Below are 22,570 nucleotides of genomic sequence, written 5' to 3'. Positions count from 1 at the left end.
TATATTTTCTTTTGTTGATTAAATCTTCTTCTCCGACGAGGTTGTTGAATCTCCGATATATCGGAAATGATGGGATCAACGTTGTTCAGGATAAGATGTTTGGTGCTAAGAGCGAACTGTTTACTTTTCCGATCGTTTTCCGTTAACATTGAGAAAATCTCCGACGCATCAGCTGAAATAGCGGGAATACTCAACGAGGTGAACTGGCTTGACACTCTTGTATCTTCGAATCTTTCCACCGCGATCAACCCAGACGTTGTTCTCTCCGTTTTACGATCCAGACGCGTCGATGATCCCGCTAAGCTTTTCAGTTTCTTCAATTGGGTCGATTCTCAAAAAGTTGCGGAGCATAAATTGGATTCGTTTTCGTTTCTCGCTTTGTTTCTGTGTAGTTTCGGTAGTTTTGAGAAAGCTCATAGTGTTGTGAACCGTATGATTGAGAGGAAATGGCCTGTATCTGAGGTTAGGATTTCGATTGTGAGGTGTTCGAGGGAGTTTGGTGGAAAGAGTGATGACGGAGTTGTATTTGGGATCTTGATTGATGTGTACATTGAGAAAGGGTTGTTAGATGAAGCTGTGTTTGTGATTCGTAGCACTTTGGATTTGGGATTGGTTCCTAGTTCGGCACGATGTAACCATCTCTTGGAAGTGTTGTGTCAAAAGGGAGATTTTGATGAAGCTCTCGAGCTGAAGAAGTTGATGGTTTGCAAAGGATTGGTTGTATCTAAGCAATCGTACAATATACTTGTAGATGGGTTGTGTAAGCAGCAGAGTCTAGAAGATGCTAAATCGTTGCTGGTAGAGATGGATAGTGTTGGTGTGTATCCTGATAATGTTTCGTGTAGTCTACTGATTGATGGTTTACTTAAGGGCAGAGATGCAGATGCTGCAAACGGACTAGTTCGTGAGATGGTTTCACTTGGAATTAACATCGATCCTAAGATGTATGATTATTTTATCTGTGTGATGTCTAAGGAAGGGGCGATGGAGAAGGCAAAGGCTTTATTTGATGGGATGATTGCATCTGGAGTGACACCAGGTGTTCGGGCTTATGCTAGTTTGATCGAGGGATACTTTCGAGTAAAGAATGTTCTTAAGGGTTATGAGTTACTTGTTGAAATGAAAAAGAGGAACATTGTCATTTCTCCATATACTTATGGTACAGTGGTAAAAGGCATGTGTTCTTCTGGGGATCTCGATGGAGCTTATAACATTGTGAAGGAAATGGGTGCAAGTGGTTGCAGACCCAATGTGGTTATTTATACCACATTGATCAAAACCTTTCTCCAGAAAAGTAGGTTTGGAGATGCAGTGAGGGTGTTAAAAGAAATGAAAGAACAAGGAATCACACCAGACACTTTTTGCTACAATTCCCTTATTATTGGTCTTTCAAAGGCTAGAAGAATGGATGAAGCAAGGTCTTTTCTGGCTGAAATGGTCGAGAACGGATTAAAGCCAGATGCTTTCACCTATGGGGCATTTATCAGTGGATTTATAGAGGCAGGGGAATTTTCATCTGCAGATAAGTATGTGAAAGAGATGCTGGAATGTGGCGTAATTCCAAATAAGGTTCTTTGCACGGGTTTGATCAATGAGTATTGCAAAAAGGGGAAAGTAATAGAGGCATGTTCAGCATTCAGATCCATGGTTGAACAAGGGATCCTGGGGGATGCTAAAACATACACTGTTCTTATGAATGGTCTTGTTAAAAATGGTAAAGTAAATGATGCTGAGGAAATTTTCCACGAAATGCGTGGGAAGGGTATTGCACCTGATGTATTCTCTTATGGTACTCTCATTGATGGATTTTCGAAGTTGGGAAATATGCCAAAGGCTTCTAGTATTTTTGATGAGATGGTTCAAGAAGGTTTGACTCCTAATGTTATCATATACAACATGTTGCTCGGTGGCTTCTGCAGATCTGGTGAAATTGAAAAAGCTAGGGAACTGCTTGATGAAATGTCTGGTAAAGGTTTTCCCCCGAACACAGTGACTTACTGCACAATTATAGATGGATATTGTAAATCGGGGGATCTAGCTGAGGCTTTTCGGTTAGTTGATGAGATGAAACTAAAGGGATTAGTTCCTGATAGTTTTGTGTACACAACACTCGTGGATGGGTGTTGCAGATTGAACGATGTGGAAAGAGCTATAAGCATCTTTGAGACAAACGAGATGGCTTGTGCTTCTAGTACCGCCCCTTTCAATGCTTTGATCAGTTGGGTTTTTAAGTTTGGAAAACCAGAATTAAGAACAGAAGTGACAAATCGTCTAATGAATGGGTCGTTTGATAGGTTTGGCAAACCCAATGATGTAACATATAACATTTTGATTGATTATCTATGCAAGGAAGGAAACTTGGAAGCTGCCAAGGAGCTCTTTCACCGCATGCAGAAAGCTAATCTGATACCTACAGTTATAACTTACACATCTCTTCTAAACGGGTATGATAAAATGGGTAGAAGATCTGAAATGTTTTCTGTATTTGATGAGGTGATTGCTGCGGGAATTGAACCAGACAACATAATGTATAGTGTTATCATCAATGCTTTCCTGAAAGAAGGGATGACGACGAAAGCACTTATGCTTGTGGATCAAATGTTTGCTAAGAACGCTGTTGATGATGGGTGTAAGCTAAGTATTTCAACATGTCGGGCTTTACTCTCTGGTTTTGCTAAAGTGGGAGAAATGGATGCAGCTCAGAAGGTTATGGAAAACATGGTTCGACTTAATTATATTCCTGATTCTTCCACTGTTATTGAGTTAATCAATGAAAGTTGCATTTCCTCAAACCAAAGAATGGAAGCTGATGCCGCTACATAGATTTACGACAGAAAGCCGAAAGCAAACCAGCTTCCTTCTTTTCTTTGTGGCTAAAAAGGAGCCTGCCTGAAGGTTTGCAATCGTGGGAAACGGTAACATTGATCCTAACCTGACCTATTATCTTAAAGCTTCATCCTCTCCCTTTTGACGCTCTCTACTCGGTCTCAGTTTTCTGATATCTCATTGTTTATTTATTACCGATCAGAATATGCAATTGCTGTTCCTGGTATAGCTTGCGTCTGCTCATAAACTCTTCTGGACCAATTCATTTACTTCATAACGGATTTGCCTTCAGCTAGACATGTTGGATTCCATTAATTTACTTGGCAGCAGTTTCCATCACGATAACCACATTCAGGAATTGACAATGAGTGGGAGACGCATCGGAGCTGTTGATTCTGCAATTTCCTCGACTTTTGTAGGCTAGAAATATCACAGTTTAAGAAGCAGAGATGGCAGTGTTGTAGGAACTCAATCGTCCTGATCATTCATATCTAATGTCAGTCAATCTGCATTTTCAGTTTTGTAATAGATTTTTGTACTGAATGTTACAATGATTGATCAAATTATATAAAGTTCTTTGTTCCATCAGTTTCAAAAGATGATAATGCAGATGTCTCAAAAAAAAAAGGATTTGAGGATTGATTTGACATATTGATGAATCACAAAATCTGTCTGGTTATTCAAAGCAAGTGCTCCAATGGGAAAAACCACAGGTTCTGTCTGACAACATAAAGCTGAACAAAAGAACACAATTGGTGTCTTTGTCTTTCATTAAAAAAAAAAAGAAAAGATCTCATAGTGAAACCAAAACAGAGGTTTTCAACTTACAGAACATACGACCCCATAAAAAGACCTTATGTACACCAGAGTATAAACAAGTATATCAACCTAACAATCAAAAAAGAAAAACCTACATGTATTCTCTACGCTCTTCATGAACAAATCGCCGATTATATGGGCAAAAAAAAGAATATGAAACCAACTAAAAGGCGGAAAAACGCGAAAAGACTTCAGTCGAGCAAACACTCTTCTAGTGCTATACCATTCTGCTTGCACTGTGATAAGCAAATGAAATGGTCAAATTCGATTCATCAGTAATATCATCTTTTGGAGTCTGTTAATAAAGCAATCAGTTCGTTGTCATTGAGGTCTGTTTCTGAAGCATATTTGACCGGTATGTTATTCTCTTTATCCACAGCATTTGGATCTCCTCCCCTGCAATTGAGTCACCGTATCAGACTTCTAATTCAAATCTATGGTTGATAAGACCTGTACCAAGAAATCTCAAGATGTAGTATCTGGAGTTTACCTCATAAGTAGCAACCTTGCAATTGCATATCTCCTGCTGATGATACAATGATGAAGTGGAGTCCGACCTTTTGAATCTGTTGCATTTATTTTTGCGCCATACTGAAGCAATAGTTCCACCATACCGATATCCCCAGAAAGACAAGCAAGGTGAAGCAAAGAACAGTCATTTGAAGTTTCTTCTCTGACCATACTCTCTCCGGTCCTACTTGACTGAGAATATCCCTCTGGATTCTCTTGAAATTCCTTTTCAATGCTCTTGAATTTGGCTTCAAGGGTTTCCTCCTTAGCTTCCAGTTGCATCATCTTTGCTAAGGGCATAGACACAGTGTACGATGCTTGTCCACGCAGAGCATTCACATCTGCTTCCGAGCAGACAATGTGTCTGTAAACTGATTTCTTGTCGTTGGCACGGACATTCTCCCATATCTCTTGGAAAAGTGCCTGGAAATGCTGACTATCTATTGCTTTGCGCACAAAAATCCTCTCTGAGTACTGCAATTAGTCATCATATTAGAAATGAATGGACATGATACCTTCAAAAGCTTTGCTTATTAACTAACAGAGTAATATATACCTTTGCGTGGATGAACAACTCTTTCACAGAAATGGGGTCATTGAAACCAGGCTTCCTTACAACCAACTTTCTAGGTCGATCTGACTTGGGAGTGCTGATAAATAGATTTTAGACTGTAAATACATGTAAGACATAATTTCGTTCTTCTCCTAATCACAAGTAATTTTAAGTCACTTACCCCGAAGACCTACTAGCACTGGAAGATCTACTCTCCGAGTTCAACTGCTCTTCCCAAACTGAGTTTACATACACGTTACCTAACGATTGGAATAATGTCAAGACTGATGGTTCCCATACTTTAACATCAAGAGTGAGCGATCTGACCTGCACGATAGGATTGACTAATTTATACTAAATTTATAGAGCTACTTAAAATGGAAACATGTTAGTTCTCGCTATCATCTTTGTGAAAAGAATGAAAAAATATTTGCTGGACGCATAGTTTTGATGGCAAACCTTTGAAATGTGAACACCAAGGTTACGATGGATACCAGAACACTCAATACAAATAAGGACACCAAGGTTCAAAGATGCCCAATCAGGTTCAGGAGCACCACAGTCTGCACATTTCTCATTCCCCACGACTCTTGTCAAGACATCAATTGGCTTTTCAGTCTTTACCATATCATGTTGCTGCAAGCACCCTGAAAACCTCGAACGGTTTCCTCCAGTCATGGGATTTTCCACTGTGGATTCTCCACTTTCTGCTTGTTCGATATCATATGGATCTGCTAAAGAACCAGAATCACTTGCAGAGAAGGTATCACCTCCATCCACAGTAGAAAGACGCTGGTTGAGTTTCAGGTAAATGATATGTTAGTCAACAATGAAAATGGGTCAGACAATAAATAATCAGCAGTAAAACCATATAAAATCTAACCATGATTGCTCTTTCAGGTGTCTGGAAACTCAACAAAGAAGCAATTACTCCAGTTATTTTTTCGATCCAGTCCATCTGATCCTGCGCATTTTCTGCCTACATCAATAACGAAAAGAACACCAAAATGAAAAAATTGTCCGGAATTCTGATAGGAGTTTCATCAAGTTTAGGTAAAAAAACTGAAGATCGTTTTACTTGCAGATATACCTGCAATGTATAAACTTTTGTTGGTGAAATTATTCGAAAGCAGAATCTAAGATCGGTCTGGTCTGCATCAACTTTGATCGTTGAGGTCAGCAGATTGACAGTGTGACGTGCAACTGGTTTTTCATCATGCACACCGCCGTGGTAATGAGAAGACAGCCACCGACTTAGCAGCCCAGGACTGTTTTCTGAAGTCATATTCCTATGAACAACAGAGCGACTACCATTTCCCTGATACATAGAGCTTCAAAGATTCAGTAAACATACAGTACATCACAAATGTTATCTATATTTTTTCTGAAGGAAGGATTAAAAACACAATTGTTTTGGTTTTGCAACTTACAGAAGACCAATTCCATGGCTTGCGGTAATAGTATAGCATCCCACGGCTATCAAGGATAAAGAATCTTCTTTTCCAGTCACCTCTCAAGTTTGAGGAACGTTTTGACAAATACCCTTGTCTGATAGTCTGAACCTGAAGGACGGTAATATCAACAGGTAAATATAAAACAAAACAGTATAAAAATTTGAGAGCAGGAGTAAGCCTCAGTACAAAGATATATTCTTACCTTTCCTTTTGCAGCAGATTGCATGACGGCCTCTATGACTTTCTGTGAGTTTCTTGAGTTATGTCTCATGCCATCCCCTGTTGGAGAACCATTTGAGTTTCTAGTTTCACGATCAACTTGCCTTTGGTACTCCTGCATCCTTTCATTGAGGGATGCCATCTCATAATTTGCACATTCTCTAGACTGGTGTGCATAAGCCAACACCTGCCATAAAATTCCAATTAAACACAGATATATATACCTTGTACTATTGCTTGGATAAGAAAAGATTCGCTACAGAGAAATCTCTAAAAATGAAAAAGACAAAAGAAACATGCTGCAAGGAGTACCAAACCTGATTAATAAAAGGCTCCATTTGATGTAGTAGCTCATAACCCTGAAAGAAGGAATAACTCGTGAGAAATCTAATTGAATGCTTCATACCAGAAAACAGGAATAGAACCCATTGTATGATGTTTTCCTTGTAAAACCAAGCTGATCGACTCCAAGAAAAAAAAAGTAATTTGTCGTCTTGCTTCTGAAAATTATTTTAAGGAAAAAGCTTGCCTGTTTGAAGAAACGGAGATGAGCATCCATAGTCCCGCTTACTGCTTCCAAAAATTCAAATCTCTTTTTAGCCTCCGCATTAGAGAGTGCACTAACCTGGCCAGGAAGAAGTAAGAAACCATTATGAACGGTTATATGAGAGAACAACCCTGTAAAATATAAGTAGCATCTTGAATAAAAAGCGATTACCAGATGAAATCGTGCTTGCTCGAACGTCGTTCTTGCACTATGTAGGTCCTGAAATGTCGCTCTATCAAGTTAGTTTGTGCTTAAAAAAGTGAAGATTTTCTGTGACTAGTTGTTACACAAGACTTCAAAAAACTAATAACTTTTTTTAACATACCTCCTCAATTGTGGCAGCCACATCCAATCGCGTACTCTTCCTTAATGAAAGATATTTCTCTCGTGCCTGTTCATTTGGATGCACATAAATAAAGATATAGTTTTCCAAAGAGGCAAGAATGTTTACGGTAACAAGCTGGGAAACCATAATTATACCCATGAATTGACATATTCTGAAGTCATTCAACGCACCTGGTCATATATAATGGTAGCTTTGTCAAACCGTTTACGAGCTTCCTGCATGAGAGAAATAAAAGATGGATATAAGTCAAAGCAATGCAGAGAAAATACTGAACTTAACATTTGATGTGGTAAAAAAATACGACGAATATACCTTAACTTCGTGGACATCACCATTCACAAATTGAAGCAACCGATCATTCAGCATGTGTTCTACCTAGAAAGTGTTGAGAAGATATCAGAGTTTAGCTATGGGTATCATCAATACACAGCATAAGTCAAACAAATCAAGGGAAATTAGCTCAATCAATACATAGGCAATGAATGGGTTTCATTCAGTACCTGGGAACGAAGAACTTCCTTGTATGTCCCGATTTCTCGTAGAGCAATGGTGAATTTAGTCATAACGGGACCTAAGCAAATAACATAAATTATCTTCAGAAACTAGTCCAAAGAAAGAGGAACAAAAGGGAAAATGATGCAGAATTCTCAAGAGTTTGCAAATTAAATTGAGGAAGAGTAAAAGCATACCTCCAAAAGCAACACAGATGGGATCATTATGACCTCCTCCGAAAGATTCAAGAGCATTAACAAAGCCAATATCTGCATCATACCCTTCTCCAAGCCCCTCCCTAAATAAATAAATAAATAACCCAAAAGAAAGATCAAAAATACAGAATTTGGATCAAAATGATAAAAAATTTTAGGCTCTTATCATCAATAGAGATGAGCTTACGTGTATTTCCTGCATCCTTTATAGAACCTTAAGCATCGCATTCGCAGCAACTCGGCACTCTCTTCCATAGATTGCATCTGTTTTCACAAAAGAAAGACTTTAATCACTAATACATTTGGTGCATCGGGAGGATATAAGATCAACAGTAAATAACAAAATTCGAATTCAGGATTTTTATTAGTTTGAGAAGTCAACTCATAAAAAAATTTTGACATTATAGAGACAAAACCAACAATGCATCATTCGAATTTTGAAAAAAAAAATATGATATGAACAGAGAATGCAGGGCAGCGTAGAGCAATGGGGGAATCTGAGGAAACAGAGAAGGATGATGGAAAACGCAAACCTGTTGGCGAAACATGGGAGAATCATCGAGCTTTGAGAAATGCATATTTTCCTCAAGAGACACAGAACGAAGACGAAGCTCTTCCTCTTCCTCCTCTGCCACCGTATTCTTCTTCTTGTTCGTCGTCGTTGGAAATTTAATTCCGATTACTGGAGATGTGGATAGAGCTAATTACGGTCTCCGTGTATTCTTTTTTTTTTAAAATAAAAAATAAAAGTTTCCCAAAAAAAAAACGTATAAAGTTTTGTGTCTTCTTTTGCAGAAAAGCTTATTGCTGGTTTTGGGGATTTAGGGGTTTGGTTGAGAGAAGTAGGAAAATGTGCGGAAATTATGGGAAAGATCGTGCGATCGAGAGACTCAACCAAAAAAAAATAAAAAAGAAAGGGAAAATCTCGTCGTCCTCTTTGTCCTTGTTGTTGTTGTTGTGGTGATCGTGGTCGTGTGCAAACACAAAACCTTGTAACCTTCCCATGGCTGTCATTTTTCATTTCTTTTTTTTAATGAAAAAAAAAAAACTATATATATATATATATATAATTAATTTATACAATCCGAAAAAAAACCAAAATAAATTTAAGGAAAAGCTTTATTAAGCCCAAATCACCCCATATTACAATAAGCTTAACCCCCACCACTCTGACGGAATAATTTACCTTTTCTTCAATAATTTTAGAGAAAACAATCCTTGATAATAAACTAAGAAGATGATCTTTTTTATATACGGGATGCTTTTTTTTTTTTTATGTTAATTTTTCTTCTATAATAAGGTACAAAAAAACGCTTAAGAAAATTTTCAGATTGATCGCGTGATTAGGCATGGTAGGGATATCGATGAAAATCATTAATTAAGGCATTCATAGATTCGTCAGTCCAATTAATTGAACAAAGACAGAGTATTTATTTATCTTACTAACTCATTAATTTATACTCGTAGGAAAGATGAAATCCAAACTAGTAGTAGTAGTGGTTGACTTTAATCAATTTGATGACAAGTTCCTAAACGTGTGAGAAACTAAACAAAAAAAAAAATATACACTAGTATTATTAGTTTTCCAACCACTAAAAAATTACATTTTAGTTACTAGACAGAACATCCTTATCGAATGTTTAAACAATGTGACATTCTTTCCTGAGTAGACCGGCCTTCCTATCTTTCCCACAATGCTCAACTTTGTAACTCAGATGACGATAAAATTGTCTGTATTTCCAAAATTTTCAAGTGTCACTAAAAAAAAAAGAGAACAAAAACGTCTAGACTGTAATTCTCTGAAAAATTCGACAAAACAAAAAATCTCTCATGCATTTTGTTTCAGAAGCTTAAGAGCAACAGGTGGGCTCAGAGTCTGGTAAAATAAGGGGGAGACTGAATCAGAGATTCTTTTAACTAGTAAATCCAAAGAAACGGCTGTATATGCTTTTCTTCTTCATCCTGTTTTCAATATCTGGGAAGACGATGCAGCCGTCCGCAAGGTCTAGAACAATTGGATTTCGCGGTATCGATTGGAATGCCGGTGGGAATCGTTCTATCTTTGCGGTGCTTTTCGTATTTCCATCTCCAACTGCAGATTCATACACATCCAGGTTGTCCAACAAGTATTTCTCCACCTGGTTAGGGGAAATTAAAAACCATTAGACTGCAAGTAATATATGATTTAGAGACTTTGCAAGACTACATAAAACCTCAAAATCCGGAACCCACAATGGAAGACTTGTGATGATAAATTTAGGTTAAAATCGCTCAGGAGGAGAACAAAGCATATATCATCAGAAATTACTTCGCTAATCACATCAACAAGTTTCAGACACCAAGAGTAATTTATATGGTAGAAGCAATAAACTAGGCATAGAAATAAAGGTGAGGGATTAACTTTTATACCATCAGCCACTACTCAAGAAAACAAGATCGTGAGATTGTACCTTTGCAGCTGAATCGTCTAGTGATATAGTTGAAACTCTCCTTGATAGATTCTCTGGAGCCCTCTCTTCTTCCATAATCCCGGTCGCATGCTCTATGCAACTGTTAGCTCTGCATTCTTTGATCAGTGAATTCAGTTCCTGGATTGTTCCCTGAGTAGCATTATTTGAAAATTTTAGTCAAAATTCATATATGTTCAGTGAAAAGAATATTCACGATATTCAGTCGACATGAGGTAACATACTACACTGCTATTCAAATATGACTATGGAATCCATGTATGAAGTGACCAACAAATAATGAGCTCGATACCTCATCTTTCTTAGCTACGCTTTGAAACTTGTTCAGGGCATCTTCAGCAAGAGATCGAGCACGACAATACAGGGCGAATGCTTCAGCCCTCTTTCCTGCTAGACTATATGACTTCGCCAAGTAGAAGCACCTGATAGAGATTTGGGAATATATCATTAGCAAATTCAGTCAAGGGCAATGAAAACATAAATCGTATCAGTACATATACGGAAAGAACCACATGAGTATATGGAAGAAAAAGTAGGAAAATAGGGTGACTAACCAGGAAACAGATTCCTAATTTAATGAATAAACTTTACTAAAGGAGCCTAACTCTTACCAACAATGCTAAAATCATGTGAATTGTAAAGGAAGTTCACAACTCAATAGCAACCCCTCTAAATAATACAATAATGTAAGAGCAATTAAACCTTTCAGCACGGTAGGCCAAGCTTTTACGCTGACACTCTTCTTCAAAGGCAATCTCTTCAGGTTTCCTGTCTCTTCCAGAGCTAATGAGATCAGAAAGATCAGCGACATTCTGAGAAAAAGAAACACAGGTGACGTCCCACGCTGGTATAACAAACAAAATCTGCTTCTGAAGAAATAAAGAGGTGAACATTGGTTACCTGTAATAGAAGGTCGTACAATCGAACAAGCTCTTCAGGCCTAGTAACCTTCTCACTTTTATCATCACGTTTCCTGTTCAGTTTACTCTTTGCTGTTTTAACCAACAGCTGGTTCCGTTCAATGGTTCTTTGTCCTAGCACAGCTCCAACAGCTTTGTCCAAACCATTTAGGTCATCTTTAACAGATTCAGCATTTCCTGCACTTACCTAAAAATAGTATTCTCCTCAGTAAAATCAATCACAGAAACAGTAATGCAACAAACAAAACAGACGCTCTTACTCTTTGGGGTTAACAAACTTGTCTACACTTTCAAAAATCTTTAAAAAGGTTTTCATTTTCTGTGAACCCAATCGATAAATCAGAAGATGTCTTGTAAATTCACTCACCAAGTCACTGCGTATGGTGTTCCTGGCATCATTATATGCAGTGAATAATTTATCAAAAATGGTTAGCTTTTTCTCTGCAGGGAGGGATTCTGCTGTCGGACCCTGTAGCTCCTTCTCAAGTTCCTGGGCTGAACAAGGAATAAAGAATACCTCAGGGTAACACATAACAGTAACCCATTGTAAAGGTAAGGACTATGCTATTAGACACAATTTTTTCAGCATAATTAAGTAATTCAGAAAGAGTGGATAAGGAAAAAGTTGGCCGAACCTTTTAGAATAGAAACCCGAGATTTTGGGTTAGAAACTGGAAATCTGTAGCCAAGCCAATTAAACTCTGTAAGAGATGCAGCTTGTTGAGATCTGGCCTCTTCCATAGCAGCCTACGTAACAGTGAGTATTACATTATATTTCTAGACCAAAATGTGTGAGGGAGCTGGGAAAATATTCATCACAACACCATTGTAAGACATTCAAGAGTAATTCATCACAACACCATTGTAAGACATTCAAGAGTAGCCAAGATCCTATACATGTAATAATACTTTTTCATGTGTGCTGCACAGGTCAAAAGCATAACTCTAAGTTCCTAACAACAGACTAGAATTTTCTGCTGCAGATCACTGAAACATAAATATACAGTTACGCACTTGCCTTGGTGGACGCTTACACAAAAATGATACTTTGATCGTATATCTACATACCTCTATTTTTGCTTTGAAAAGATCCAATGCGGGGCCTTCCATCTCACCAATTTGAAGAAGTTCAGATGTCTGCAAGTTTGACTTGCCAATTTTGTGTAGGCAGTATCGAATACTAGGCTCAAGCTCCTCAACCCGTTCCCGGCAAAGAACTTGGTTCTCTAGATCTCCATATTTCCCAAGTTCCTCATAAACAGCTCTGCAACAGGAAATTCAGAAACAATATCTTCTAAATTGCAAAATGACGATATTGACAAAAGACAAACCTGGCGTTTTTGAAACATGCCAACCCAGTTTCCCAATTTTGATCTTGCTCAAACAACAAGGTACCTTTCATATAGGATGCATATGCCTATAAAACAGTAAGATAAAGTATGAAGACTAATGTCAAGCGTTTATAGAGTGAACACATGTTTTACATGAAAGAACTAAGCTAAAAGCCTAAAACTGAGGTATTCTCATCTTCCTTTCAAAGGAGTAGATATGTTATATGTAAATTATGAATACCGCAACACCTGGGGTCACGGAAATACCTCAGCTTCCAGAGATGTCCTGGAATCTGTCTTAATGGAACACAAACTTGAGAAAAGAGAAGCCCATTTAACAGCCTTCCTCAGCCTACCAATCAAATATATCCGCTGCCGTGCATTAGGCCCATCTGGTAGCTGTCTTTTTTCCATTGCATGGCTCCATGCTCTTTCCGCCATATAGAAAACCACATGAAGGAACCTATTTCAAATAAAGACATAACATTAACTCGATTATGAGCATGGCAAAATAACTTAATTAATTTCTAGTGGAAGTAACAACTGAGCCTTCACATTCTTCCTATACTGTTCAGCTAAACGCAAAAAAAGTCACACTGAGCCAACAAATCTTTAGCTTGGGATAAATAAGAATGAGAGCAAGACAAATACCTAACATCAGTGACAGTTGATTCAAGTATGGCTCGTCGAGTGTATTTACCACGGCCATGAGTGAATTTCAAGGACTTGTATAACCTCCTCAACCGTGCTGAGCAATACCTCCTACACAACAAAATAACAAAGATTACAGAAAAATGACCTAAAATCGATGAAAATTGCAAGTAGGCCAATGAGATTAGGGTTCCAAAATAATACCGATAGCGAGCATAGTCACCATGACGCAGACCATGTTGCGCCTGAGAAGATTTCATCAGCTGCAGAACTGAAAAGCCAAATGCAATGTCGCACAGATTCAAAAACCTAGAAGACTTATATGGTTTGATATAAAATTTACACAGCCATGCCCTCGTAAAATTACGTTTGAAGGAATTAAAAGAGTGGCCAAAATCAAGATTCCCCTAAGCAAAATTCCCAAACATGCAGATACTTAATCATGTATATTGCCATCACACCCTAAATTTTTAAACCTCAAAAGAAGCATTTGGGTATATTTTGCATTGATTGAAAAAACAAAAACTAACCATTGATCGAGAACTTAGGAAGGATCTGGTCAGAGCTTTCTGAGTTCGGATCGTCGATCTCCATTGCAGACATCTCGCTCTCCTTCTTCCCCATGAATTCGCACAATCCTAGTTAAAACCCCGCTGAACAAATCCACCAAAACAACACGCGATATGTAAATTGAGGGGTTCATAACAAAAATAAAAATAAAACGCAAACGCACGCAAATAAAAACTCAACGAGTTCAATACTTTTTGATCTGATGAGATAATTTCTCGGTAGTGTCAATGGAATATGCCGATGTGGCGACGGCGAGCAGCGGAGGCGTGCAAATTTCAGTTTTCGATTGAATCTCAAGCCAAGTAGAGATGACGACTAGCAAAGAAACGAGTGGGTGAAACTTGGGATTTTTTTTTTTTTTTGGTAAAGTAAAGTCCAGATTAATCCGAGTATATTTGGGCCTAAAGGCCCAGAACCATGTAATGTTTGGCCTTATGGCTACTTAACCCCTCAATTATTATCTCAACGAATTTAATTTGGGATACTTGTTTTTTGGAAAGATGGTTTGAACTAAATTGGAAGTTAGAATTAGAAAGTATACAATATTGTTCAAATTAAATTAAATAAAGTTATTATACTATCATCGTATGTATATCAATCAGTTTTAAACTAGATGAACTTTTTTTTTTTACAGCTTTCATTGATTAACTGATTCTGATATTAGATAAACTTATGCAATCATCTTAAAACTACAAATAAATACCAAAAACGTGCACAAGTCCGTAGATTTATTTTCAACAAATATAGATAAGTGCTTGGTAAACCTTATATATTTGACTTTATAATTATAAAGCCAGCTTTAATTTTTAAACGGTCAGTACTTGTTATCAATCATTATTATAAAAATGTCAAAATGAATAACAGTAGTTCAGGCAATGCATTTTTTTTGGATTTTGGCGCCGTAAATTAGATATGTACTTAGAGGTAATATACACTTTTTAGATTCACATACCAATAGAAAATAGTCAAGTACTAACACGAAATATTAATTTATTCAAAGGTATTAAGTAATTAATCAATAGATAATACTAAAATATATAGACCGACGGAAATCTTTATAGATAACGGGATCTGGAGAAGAGACTGCGTGGACCATATTAGCAACCAAATAATTCAAAAATGATTATAGTATTATTTAGTTTTAATTATCCAATGATATCTATTTTTTTTTTTAAATAAAATTATATGATGTTCCATAATTCCCATTGGTTATTGCTTCTGTCTTGCTGTTCTGTCCAATCGTGTTCTTCAAGATTTAGCACGTGAAGTCTATATAGCCTTATACTACTATTTATTTTCATATATAGTTGTGGTTTAGATCGTTTTTTTTTTTTTTTGTCATCTGTTGATATATATATATTATCAGTCAAAAGACCAAAACATTCATTACAAGTCAGGAAAGACCCCTACTCCTTAACCATAAACGAGAAAATTAGACTCCTTCTACTAATGTGACTATATGAGATCAGGCCTATACCAAAAAACTCTCTACAGATAACTTCCAAAAGTAAGATCAGAGAGATGTAATTCTATTCCTACCCTTAACGCTTATAAGAAATCAAGCCTGTACCAAAAAAGCTCTCTTCATAGAGGTTTACAACAGTTAGTTCAGAGGATTAAAACTCTCTCATTTTCAAATAAGTGACTGAGCCAGAGCGAGTATCCAGCTGCAACATAAGACTGTAGTCTGCAGTCTGCAGTGACACTTTTTGCAATGAAACTAGCTCCTCTGTTTGCTGAAAAATCTTCCAAAACCAGTTTCCAATCTTGAAAATTTCCTAAAGATCTCCACATAGTAGTGGTTTAGATCGTTTGAACCAGAAAAACAAAAAAAAGTATTAGCTTTGATCTTTCATGCAGGTTAAATCACCAGTGTAGCAAAATTTCCAATGAATTTTGATCCTCAAAAAAAAAATGGTGGGTATTTCTTAGTTAGTGTGAATTAGAAAGCATTGTATGAATTTTAAAGAATCACAAAATATATATAGCAGAGTTAGCATTTCACAAAATAAAGAATGATTCTTCTCGCCAGTGATCTCATTCTCAAGTTTTGAATATCTTTAGATGTTAACATAAGTATCATAAATTAATTAATTAAAGACCCGCACTGTTTCAAACTTCCAAGGATGTAGGCATGTGAGACCAGCGTGACACTCTACTAAAGTCTTATTATTAATTGTTAAATGCTACTAATTTATGTATAATCAAATTTCGCTCGTTGATTAGCAAAACTGGACGGCGGTTCTACACCGGTTAGGTTCGGTTTTAACGTCTTCTTAACCGTGAGTGTTGCACACGTAATTTGGATGAATCCAACGGGGTCGTACGAGAAAGGGTGCACAGAGGTGTTAGATGAAGAAGTATGCAGATGATCACAGCCCACCCCTGGGATTTGTTGGTCAGCTTTTGATGTGGAAACTAATGAAAAATTGACACGTGGATAGGTTTGGAGAATAGCATCTTTAAGAATAAATGCTTTTCTAATCCTTCACGCAGCGGCCAGCATTTAAAATTGTGGACAGTGACCCTCTCTCTCACGCCACTCACTCCACTCGCTCGGCTTATTATTTTGGTCAGCCTTCGCTTTGGCTTGGCTTGGCCGGCAAATACCAGAATAGAATTTTTCTCTAATTTCGTCTTTAAGATTTTTATAATTCTGACATGTTTTAAGAAATAAAAAGTATCAGACCACTTGTAAATTTGTAATTAGTATCTTCTGTTGTTCTTTGCCAATATTTGAAACTTTAGTTTTTTTTCTTTACTAAAAAGTCTAGAACCCTTAATAAGTTTTGAGTCTACAAAATTAATGTATGTTTAAGAGAATCATATGCTAACTATTCGTTTTATTCTCTCCAATCTCATAACTACAAAATTAATCTATGTTAATGAAAATTAGTAGATGTCACGCTATTCAATCCACAAAGCGGAATCTATACATTTTATTGTCATGATCAAAATTTGGTTAATGTATTTCTCATTTAGATATCAATTTAGGACTACAATGTTTTTTTTATAATGAACATGAACTGCCACTAGACCACCAGTTATGTTATGTCATATCGCCAAAAACACTTTTAAGTTTAAAATACGAATGCTGCAACTAGTTGGATTGTTCTTATTTTGTTTAATTTGACCTTCGATTCTTTTTGTTAGCACAATTTGAGTTCAGCGTGACACTCTACTAACAAAAGGCTAATTATTATAGCACAATATAGTCCTATAAACTTAACCAAGCATTTTAAACCGCACTAAACCGACTTGTACCGGTGAGATAAAACCGTCACTGCAGGGAGACATATATATGACACGTTGCTTATGAAAACATATCCATGTGGAGACATATAGGGGAATTTTTTTTTTTTTTTTTTTTTTGTAAACTCAATTTATTTTTGATATGTTCAAAATGGTTTTTGTTTCAACCAACCAATAAAAAAGGGTATACTATTTTGTATTCAAGGAAATCAAAAGATTGAAATGTCCGACGGAGATCCCAATACAAAAGAAAACACTTGATGAATCTTTAAGCTAAACTTTTATTTATATATACATAAATAGTAAGAATCTCATAAATTTAATTCATAGATAAGAAGTGCAGTATTTTGTAAATACATTCACAGACGAGATATCGTACACGACACTCACCTTTGGCCACATTTCACGGCCGATTTAGCTACGTGACTTGTATTTCGATTGATTCCTTCTTGTTCTTTTTTCCTTTCTAATTTGCGTTTTATTGTCAGACAAGACACTAAATAATGTTGGATACCTATCTTTTTCTAGTCTAGTGGTTTTTAATACCTACATCATCTTTTGATGAGTAATTTCCATTCGGTAGTTCGAGCCTAGACATGCTAAATCTCATAACATGGAGAGATTAACCATCTAACCAATCAACTTCACTCGATGATTATTAGTTTTTTGTTTGTTTGTTTTGGTTATGACATTCATTGGGAAATGAACTGTACTACAAAGTTGTAAGAATATTAAAGCGAGACTTGACTTGAGAAGTAGGAAAACAACAAAGCAAGAAAAAAACAAAACAAGCTAAGAATGATAAAGAGCGTGTGTTAATTCGAAACTCGTTAACGAATGAAAATAGCGTTTAATGATATATAATCTCGAGCCAACCAACCAAACATTATCTTCAAAGATTACAATGACCAAATAAAGATTCATTTCTCAGTAGCTTGTCTATCTCTCAAACAATTGCGAAATCATAGACTTAGAATGCTATTACTTTAATAATGTTTCTTTTAACAAAGGGTAGAAAAACTAAAAACACGTTCACACAAACATTAAAACTCTAATAATAGCGGATTTATGTACTTGTATATTGCATTTTAAATCATGTATGTACGAGACTAAAACATAATCAAAAAGTGTTTCAACTAATATATTGTCAAAATTACATCAATTTTTTCTTTCATAGTATAATACTGTAGTAATATATCAAGAAGGTGTAAATGAATGATCCAATGTGTAATAGCCGGCTCCTTCGGGTTATTAGCCGGACTCTTCAAACCTGCTGTCGTCTAGACTCGAGAGTCTCGTGTGTGAGTCCGTTAATTATTTTATTATTTAATTTTTAAAAGTAAATATAAAAGTGTTGAGGTTTTGTAATCATAATCCAACGGTCTAGATTCAAGCTTATTACCATACCACTAGCTAGATCCATGGTACATACAAACGTAGCAGAGTCCTTCTCTCTCTCTCTCTCTCCCTCCAATCTAATTTTTTTTTTTTTTTCCCATCCCACTCATTCTTTTTTTTTTTTTTCTTCCTAAACCAACTAACCGCAAAACCAAAAAAAAAAAAGAAAAAAATCTCTCTCTCTCTCTCTCTCTCTCTCTCTCCGTTTCTCTCTCTTTCAGAGAGTGCCGGAGTCACGCGTCGGCGGGAAGAGTATCGTCGGAAAAGCTTAAATCATCGCCTGTCGAGCGAATTATTCGTTGTAAAACAAACGCGTCGTGAGAGAAGAGGAGAAAAAAAATTCGAAAAGAAAAAAAAAAAAAAAATTGAAAACGCCGATTCACTTTTTTTATATAATATATATTTTTATTTTTTGAGGAATTAAATATTCTCTGATGGATGCGATTGGATAGAAGGAAACAAAAAGGAAAGGAGGAAGATAAAAGAGAGAAGACGAATTATTCTCTTTCTCTTCTCTCTCTCTCTCTCTTTCATCTCTCTGTCTACATCGCTGTGTTTTTTTTTTTCCTTCTTCTTCAAGGATCGTGATACTCTCTGGAAGGAGGAGGAGGTATGGTTTACGAGATCCATTATTCTATCAGCACTGTTTTAATTTGTTTTTGGGGAGAGGGGAAGAAAGTATAATTGTGTTTGTTTGTGATTAGGTAACTTCTTTTTTTTTGGTTGGTTTAAGTTGAATTAGCTGGTGATTAGGGTTTTTTTGAATTTTTTTTTTTATATAATTGAAAATGGTTTTTAATAATTCCGTGCCGAATTTGTGAATTAGGTAAGAGTTGGTTCGCTGTTTGATTATAATGAGCTGCGCAAGGGATCCGGAATTAGGCGAATTGTAGTCTTATATTTGCTTCTTAATAACCTAATCGTCTCTTCCTTATATATATATATATATATATATATATTTTTTTTTTTTTTCCCTTTCAATGAGCTTTTAAATGCAGCGATCTTAATTTGCCCAGAGTATGATATATCTGCTTCTACGTGCTAACTTTGTTTTATCCTTGGATTTTTTTTTGGGTATCAGTTGGCTTGAATTTGTAATTTAGAAATCTTCTGTTTTCTCTATTTGTGAAGTTCTTTGATCCTTTTGGTTTTTTTTTTGCGTGAGTAATTGAGCTCATCTGTTTGTCATTCTTGCTTGATCTTCTTCGCAATTGAGAAGTGCATTTTGTTTCTGGCTTTGAAATTAACACAATTTTTTTTTTGTTCACTTTTTTTCAGGGGAAGTGAAATTGTTCGTTGACGAAATTTTAAAAAAGTTCAAAAAAAGATTTTGATTTCGGTTTTAGTTAGTTAAATTTTTGGAAGATGCCGTCTGATATAATGGAACAGAGAGGTGTTTCATCACCTTCCCACTTTCGTGAAGATATTCATATTACTTCTGAGGTAACTCTTGGTTATTATTTTTTTTTTTTTTTTTTTTTTGGGGTTTAGACTGTGTAGCTCTACTATTGCTGGTACCTTATTTGTCTCATATGACATTATCTATCTGCCACTAGTGTTTATGATGTCTACAACTGTTTTTTTCTTTAACTGTTACTTGTTGTTTTTGTTCGGCAGAGGCAATTTGGGTTTATGAAATCAGACCTGATGCCTGAAAACCAAGGTGGTCGTGATAGACTTTCAAACCTGCCAAAGAGTTCCTGGGCTAATGAAAGTTACCAGCTGAAGCCACAATCTAGTTTTTCTGGGTCGCACCCTTCTCTTATCCCTAACGCAAAAAACACTACAAATGGTAGTCAGTGGGAAAGCAGTTTATTTTCAAGCTCAATGTCTGACTTATTTAGTAGAAAACGTAAGCTTTTGGTTCACCTTTATGATTTTTTTTTATTTATAGTGTTCAATTTTTTAATCAGCTTCCTAAATCTACAAACCTCTATGGTAACCAACATGGTTTGTTAAATAAGTACAGTATAATGTGATGATGAAAGTTTGTTACTTGTGTATTGTACTTTAACTACTTGAGCGTGTTGCCAAACTTGCTGGTTTTTGTAGTGCGGCTACAGGGAAGTGATATGCTATCCCCTATGTCTGCAAACACAGTTGTTACCCACCGTGAGGAAGAACCTTCTGAATCTTTAGAAGAAATTGAGGCACAAACTATTGGAAATCTTCTCCCAGATGAAGATGATCTTTTCGCGGAAGTGATGGGTGAGGTTGGGCGTAAATCTCGTGCCAATGCTGGAGATGATTTGGATGAATTTGACCTCTTCAGCAGTGTTGGTGGCATGGAACTAGAGGGAGATATTTTTTCTTCTGTGAGTCACAGAAATGGGGAGAGAGGTGGCAATAATTCTGTTGGCGAACATCGTCGAGTGGAAATTCCATCCAGAACTCTTTTGGTCGGAAATATCAGTAGCAATGTCGAAGAGTGTGAGCTGAAGGCCCTTTTTCAGGTACCTTTTTTTAGCAGCGTTTTTGGTTCCCATGGATTCTTTACTTACGAAATGTATGGTTTGTCGAAGTATTGGAATTTCTTACTTTGTACTGAGGATAAATTTACTTGTTCAGCAATTTGGAGACATTCAGCCTCTTCATACAGCTGGCAAAAATCGTGGCTTTATCATGGTATCGTACTATGATATAAGGGCTGCTCAGAATGCGGCAAGAACACTCCATAATAAGCCGTTAAGAGGAACAAAACTTGACATTCGTTATTCTATCTCTAAGGTGTTATTCACTGTTCTGAAGGAAGATATTATCTTTGTTATGTGGATTGCACTTGTGACTTATGTTGATGTGTGCTTACAATTTTTCTTGCTATCAGGAAAATCCTTCAGAAAACGATACAAGTAAAGGAGCCTTGCTGGTTAATAATCTTGATTCTTCTATTTCGAATCAAGAGCTCAATCGACTGGTCAAATCATATGGAGAAATCAAAGAGGTTGATATACTGGGTTTCTCCCTGTATTTACTTTTTGGGATTGATACTTATGCTATATCTGTTGTTGGCAGATTCGTAGAACCATGCATGATAACCCACAGATATACATAGAGTTCTTTGATGTTCGAGCTGCAGAAGCGGCTCTTAGTGGACTAAATGGACTTGAGGTTGCTGGGAAGCAGCTTCATCTTGTGCCAACCTGTCCAGAGGGTACAAGGTGGTGATTGGTTTTTATTTCCTGTTTTATCTTCCTTTGTGGGCCGTGAACTGATACAAATGCTGATCAAACTGATTTGAACACATGATTTCTTGTTAAGTCGTTACATGGACGCCAACTGTATAAGCTTGTAGGATTGATTTTCTTTTTCTGTTTGTTCAGATACACGTCACATGATGCTGAAGGGTGTCTACCTAAAATGTCTTATAGTACTACATCATCAGGACACATAGGTATGCCTGCATTCACGATTAATAACTTTTTTTCTTCAATCATGTCATCTTGGGACACAAATCACTGCACTTACATATCTCTGTTTCAGGGAGACATTTCCCAGGAATGATTCCTTCAACCTCCATTGATGGTGGATCTATGCGTGTTACTCACAATTCTGTCGGATCACCTGTGAATTCCTTTATTGAACGTCATCGAAGTGTCAGCATTCCTATTGGATTCCCACCTTCGGCAAACGCCATCTCAGCCAGCAAGCCTGTCGGACTTCAGGAGCATGGCCACACTTTTGATAATTCAAATATGGGGATCCAAAGCATGCCAAATCTTCATCCTCATTCCTTTTCAGAGTATGTCGACAACTTTGCAAATGGTAGTCCATATAAGTCCTCTGCATTTTCTGAAATGGTCAGTGATGGCTCAAAAGCAAATGAAGGCTTTATGATACACAATGTTCGTGGAGTGGATGGCTTTAATGGAGGGGGTAAGTTCTCTATCTTTAAATTGCTACGGTTTTGATAAGCTTACTGTAGCACACTATCAGAGCACAATCTTGAAATGGTCCTTACAATTTTAGTAGACTGTGAAAAGCTACAGCGATGCTACCTTT

General features: G+C 36.7%; 4 protein-coding genes across 8 annotated transcripts in view; 2 read left to right on the top strand and 2 right to left on the bottom strand.

The window, feature by feature from the left end:
• Positions 1–3,411, top strand: LOC104726790 (pentatricopeptide repeat-containing protein At5g61990, mitochondrial-like). The gene is made up of 2 exons (XM_010445735.2): positions 1–2,915; positions 3,029–3,411. The coding sequence occupies exon 1, from the start codon at positions 67–69 to the stop codon at positions 2,821–2,823; it is 2,757 nt and encodes a 918-aa protein (XP_010444037.1). The 5' UTR covers positions 1–66; the 3' UTR covers positions 2,824–2,915; positions 3,029–3,411.
• LOC104726789 (ADP-ribosylation factor GTPase-activating protein AGD1) lies at positions 3,562–8,985 on the bottom strand. Of its 2 annotated transcripts, XM_010445731.1 has the most exons (19): positions 8,515–8,985; positions 8,169–8,245; positions 7,964–8,064; positions 7,775–7,845; positions 7,587–7,649; positions 7,445–7,489; positions 7,254–7,319; positions 7,100–7,147; positions 6,911–7,006; positions 6,699–6,740; positions 6,365–6,568; positions 6,139–6,270; positions 5,799–6,026; positions 5,592–5,687; positions 5,168–5,500; positions 4,890–5,035; positions 4,712–4,805; positions 4,136–4,629; positions 3,562–4,041 (listed from the first exon to the last, which is right to left on the bottom strand). In XM_010445731.1, exons 1-19 carry the CDS (start codon positions 8,557–8,559, stop codon positions 3,927–3,929), a joined length of 2,496 nt encoding a protein of 831 aa, XP_010444033.1. In that variant the 5' UTR covers positions 8,560–8,985; the 3' UTR covers positions 3,562–3,926. The 2 variants fall into 2 exon arrangements, with proteins under 2 accessions (XP_010444033.1, XP_010444035.1); XM_010445733.1 differs by lacking the exon at positions 8,515–8,985 and having other exon boundaries at positions 6,911–7,001.
• Positions 9,698–14,264, bottom strand: LOC104726788 (signal recognition particle subunit SRP68). The gene is made up of 14 exons (XM_010445729.2): positions 14,113–14,264; positions 13,882–14,004; positions 13,556–13,622; positions 13,352–13,462; positions 12,968–13,163; positions 12,701–12,786; positions 12,438–12,633; positions 12,005–12,116; positions 11,737–11,864; positions 11,350–11,556; positions 11,152–11,261; positions 10,742–10,871; positions 10,432–10,581; positions 9,698–10,119 (listed from the first exon to the last, which is right to left on the bottom strand). The coding sequence occupies exons 2-14, from the start codon at positions 13,973–13,975 to the stop codon at positions 9,895–9,897; spliced, it is 1,812 nt and encodes a 603-aa protein (XP_010444031.1). The 5' UTR covers positions 13,976–14,004; positions 14,113–14,264; the 3' UTR covers positions 9,698–9,894.
• LOC104726787 (protein MEI2-like 1) overlaps positions 19,123–22,570 on the top strand; it is an 8,885-nt gene continuing 5,437 nt past the window's right edge. Inside the window, exons 1-9 of one of the 4 annotated variants that reach the window (XM_010445728.1) lie at positions 19,123–19,181; positions 19,850–20,014; positions 20,189–20,423; positions 20,624–21,024; positions 21,140–21,298; positions 21,396–21,512; positions 21,584–21,729; positions 21,892–21,962; positions 22,052–22,444. In XM_010445728.1, the coding sequence (XP_010444030.1) occupies positions 19,937–20,014; positions 20,189–20,423; positions 20,624–21,024; positions 21,140–21,298; positions 21,396–21,512; positions 21,584–21,729; positions 21,892–21,962; positions 22,052–22,444 (1,600 nt within the window). In that variant the 5' untranslated portion in view covers positions 19,123–19,181; positions 19,850–19,936. Of the gene's footprint in view, positions 19,182–19,254; positions 19,276–19,568; positions 19,589–19,849; positions 20,015–20,188; positions 20,424–20,623; positions 21,025–21,139; positions 21,299–21,395; positions 21,513–21,583; positions 21,730–21,891; positions 21,963–22,051; positions 22,445–22,570 lie in introns of those variants that run through there. The other 3 variants (XM_019232760.1, XM_019232761.1, XM_019232762.1) reach the window with 3 other exon arrangements.

The sequence above is a fragment of the Camelina sativa genome, chromosome 11, assembly GCF_000633955.1.
Source record: "Camelina sativa cultivar DH55 chromosome 11, Cs, whole genome shotgun sequence".
Classification (NCBI taxonomy): domain Eukaryota; kingdom Viridiplantae; phylum Streptophyta; class Magnoliopsida; order Brassicales; family Brassicaceae; genus Camelina; species Camelina sativa.
This window is presented reverse-complemented; position numbering and strand designations above follow the sequence as displayed.

Bases quoted from the DNA above. Each gene is read 5' to 3' on its own strand.
- LOC104726789 (XM_010445731.1), bottom strand. From the start codon at position 8,559: ATGCATTTCTCAAAGCTCGATGATTCTCCCATGTTTCGCCAACAG. The intron at 8,246-8,514 runs GTTTGCGTTTTC...TTGTGAAAACAG, and splicing joins CTCCCATGTTTCGCCAACAG to ATGCAATCTATGGAAGAGAG. The intron at 6,027-6,138 runs GTAAGTTGCAAA...TCTATGTATCAG, and splicing joins AGCCATGGAATTGGTCTTCT to GGAAATGGTAGTCGCTCTGT.
- LOC104726788 (XM_010445729.2), bottom strand. From the start codon at position 13,975: ATGGGGAAGAAGGAGAGCGAGATGTCTGCAATGGAGATCGACGATCCG. The intron at 12,634-12,700 runs GTTTGTCTTTTG...TTCCTGTTGCAG, and splicing joins GCATGTTTCAAAAACGCCAG to AGCTGTTTATGAGGAACTTG. The intron at 11,865-12,004 runs GTTCGGCCAACT...TTCCTTGTTCAG, and splicing joins TCGGGTTTCTATTCTAAAAG to CCCAGGAACTTGAGAAGGAG.
- LOC104726790 (XM_010445735.2), top strand. From the start codon at position 67: ATGATGGGATCAACGTTGTTCAGGATAAGATGTTTGGTGCTAAGAGCG.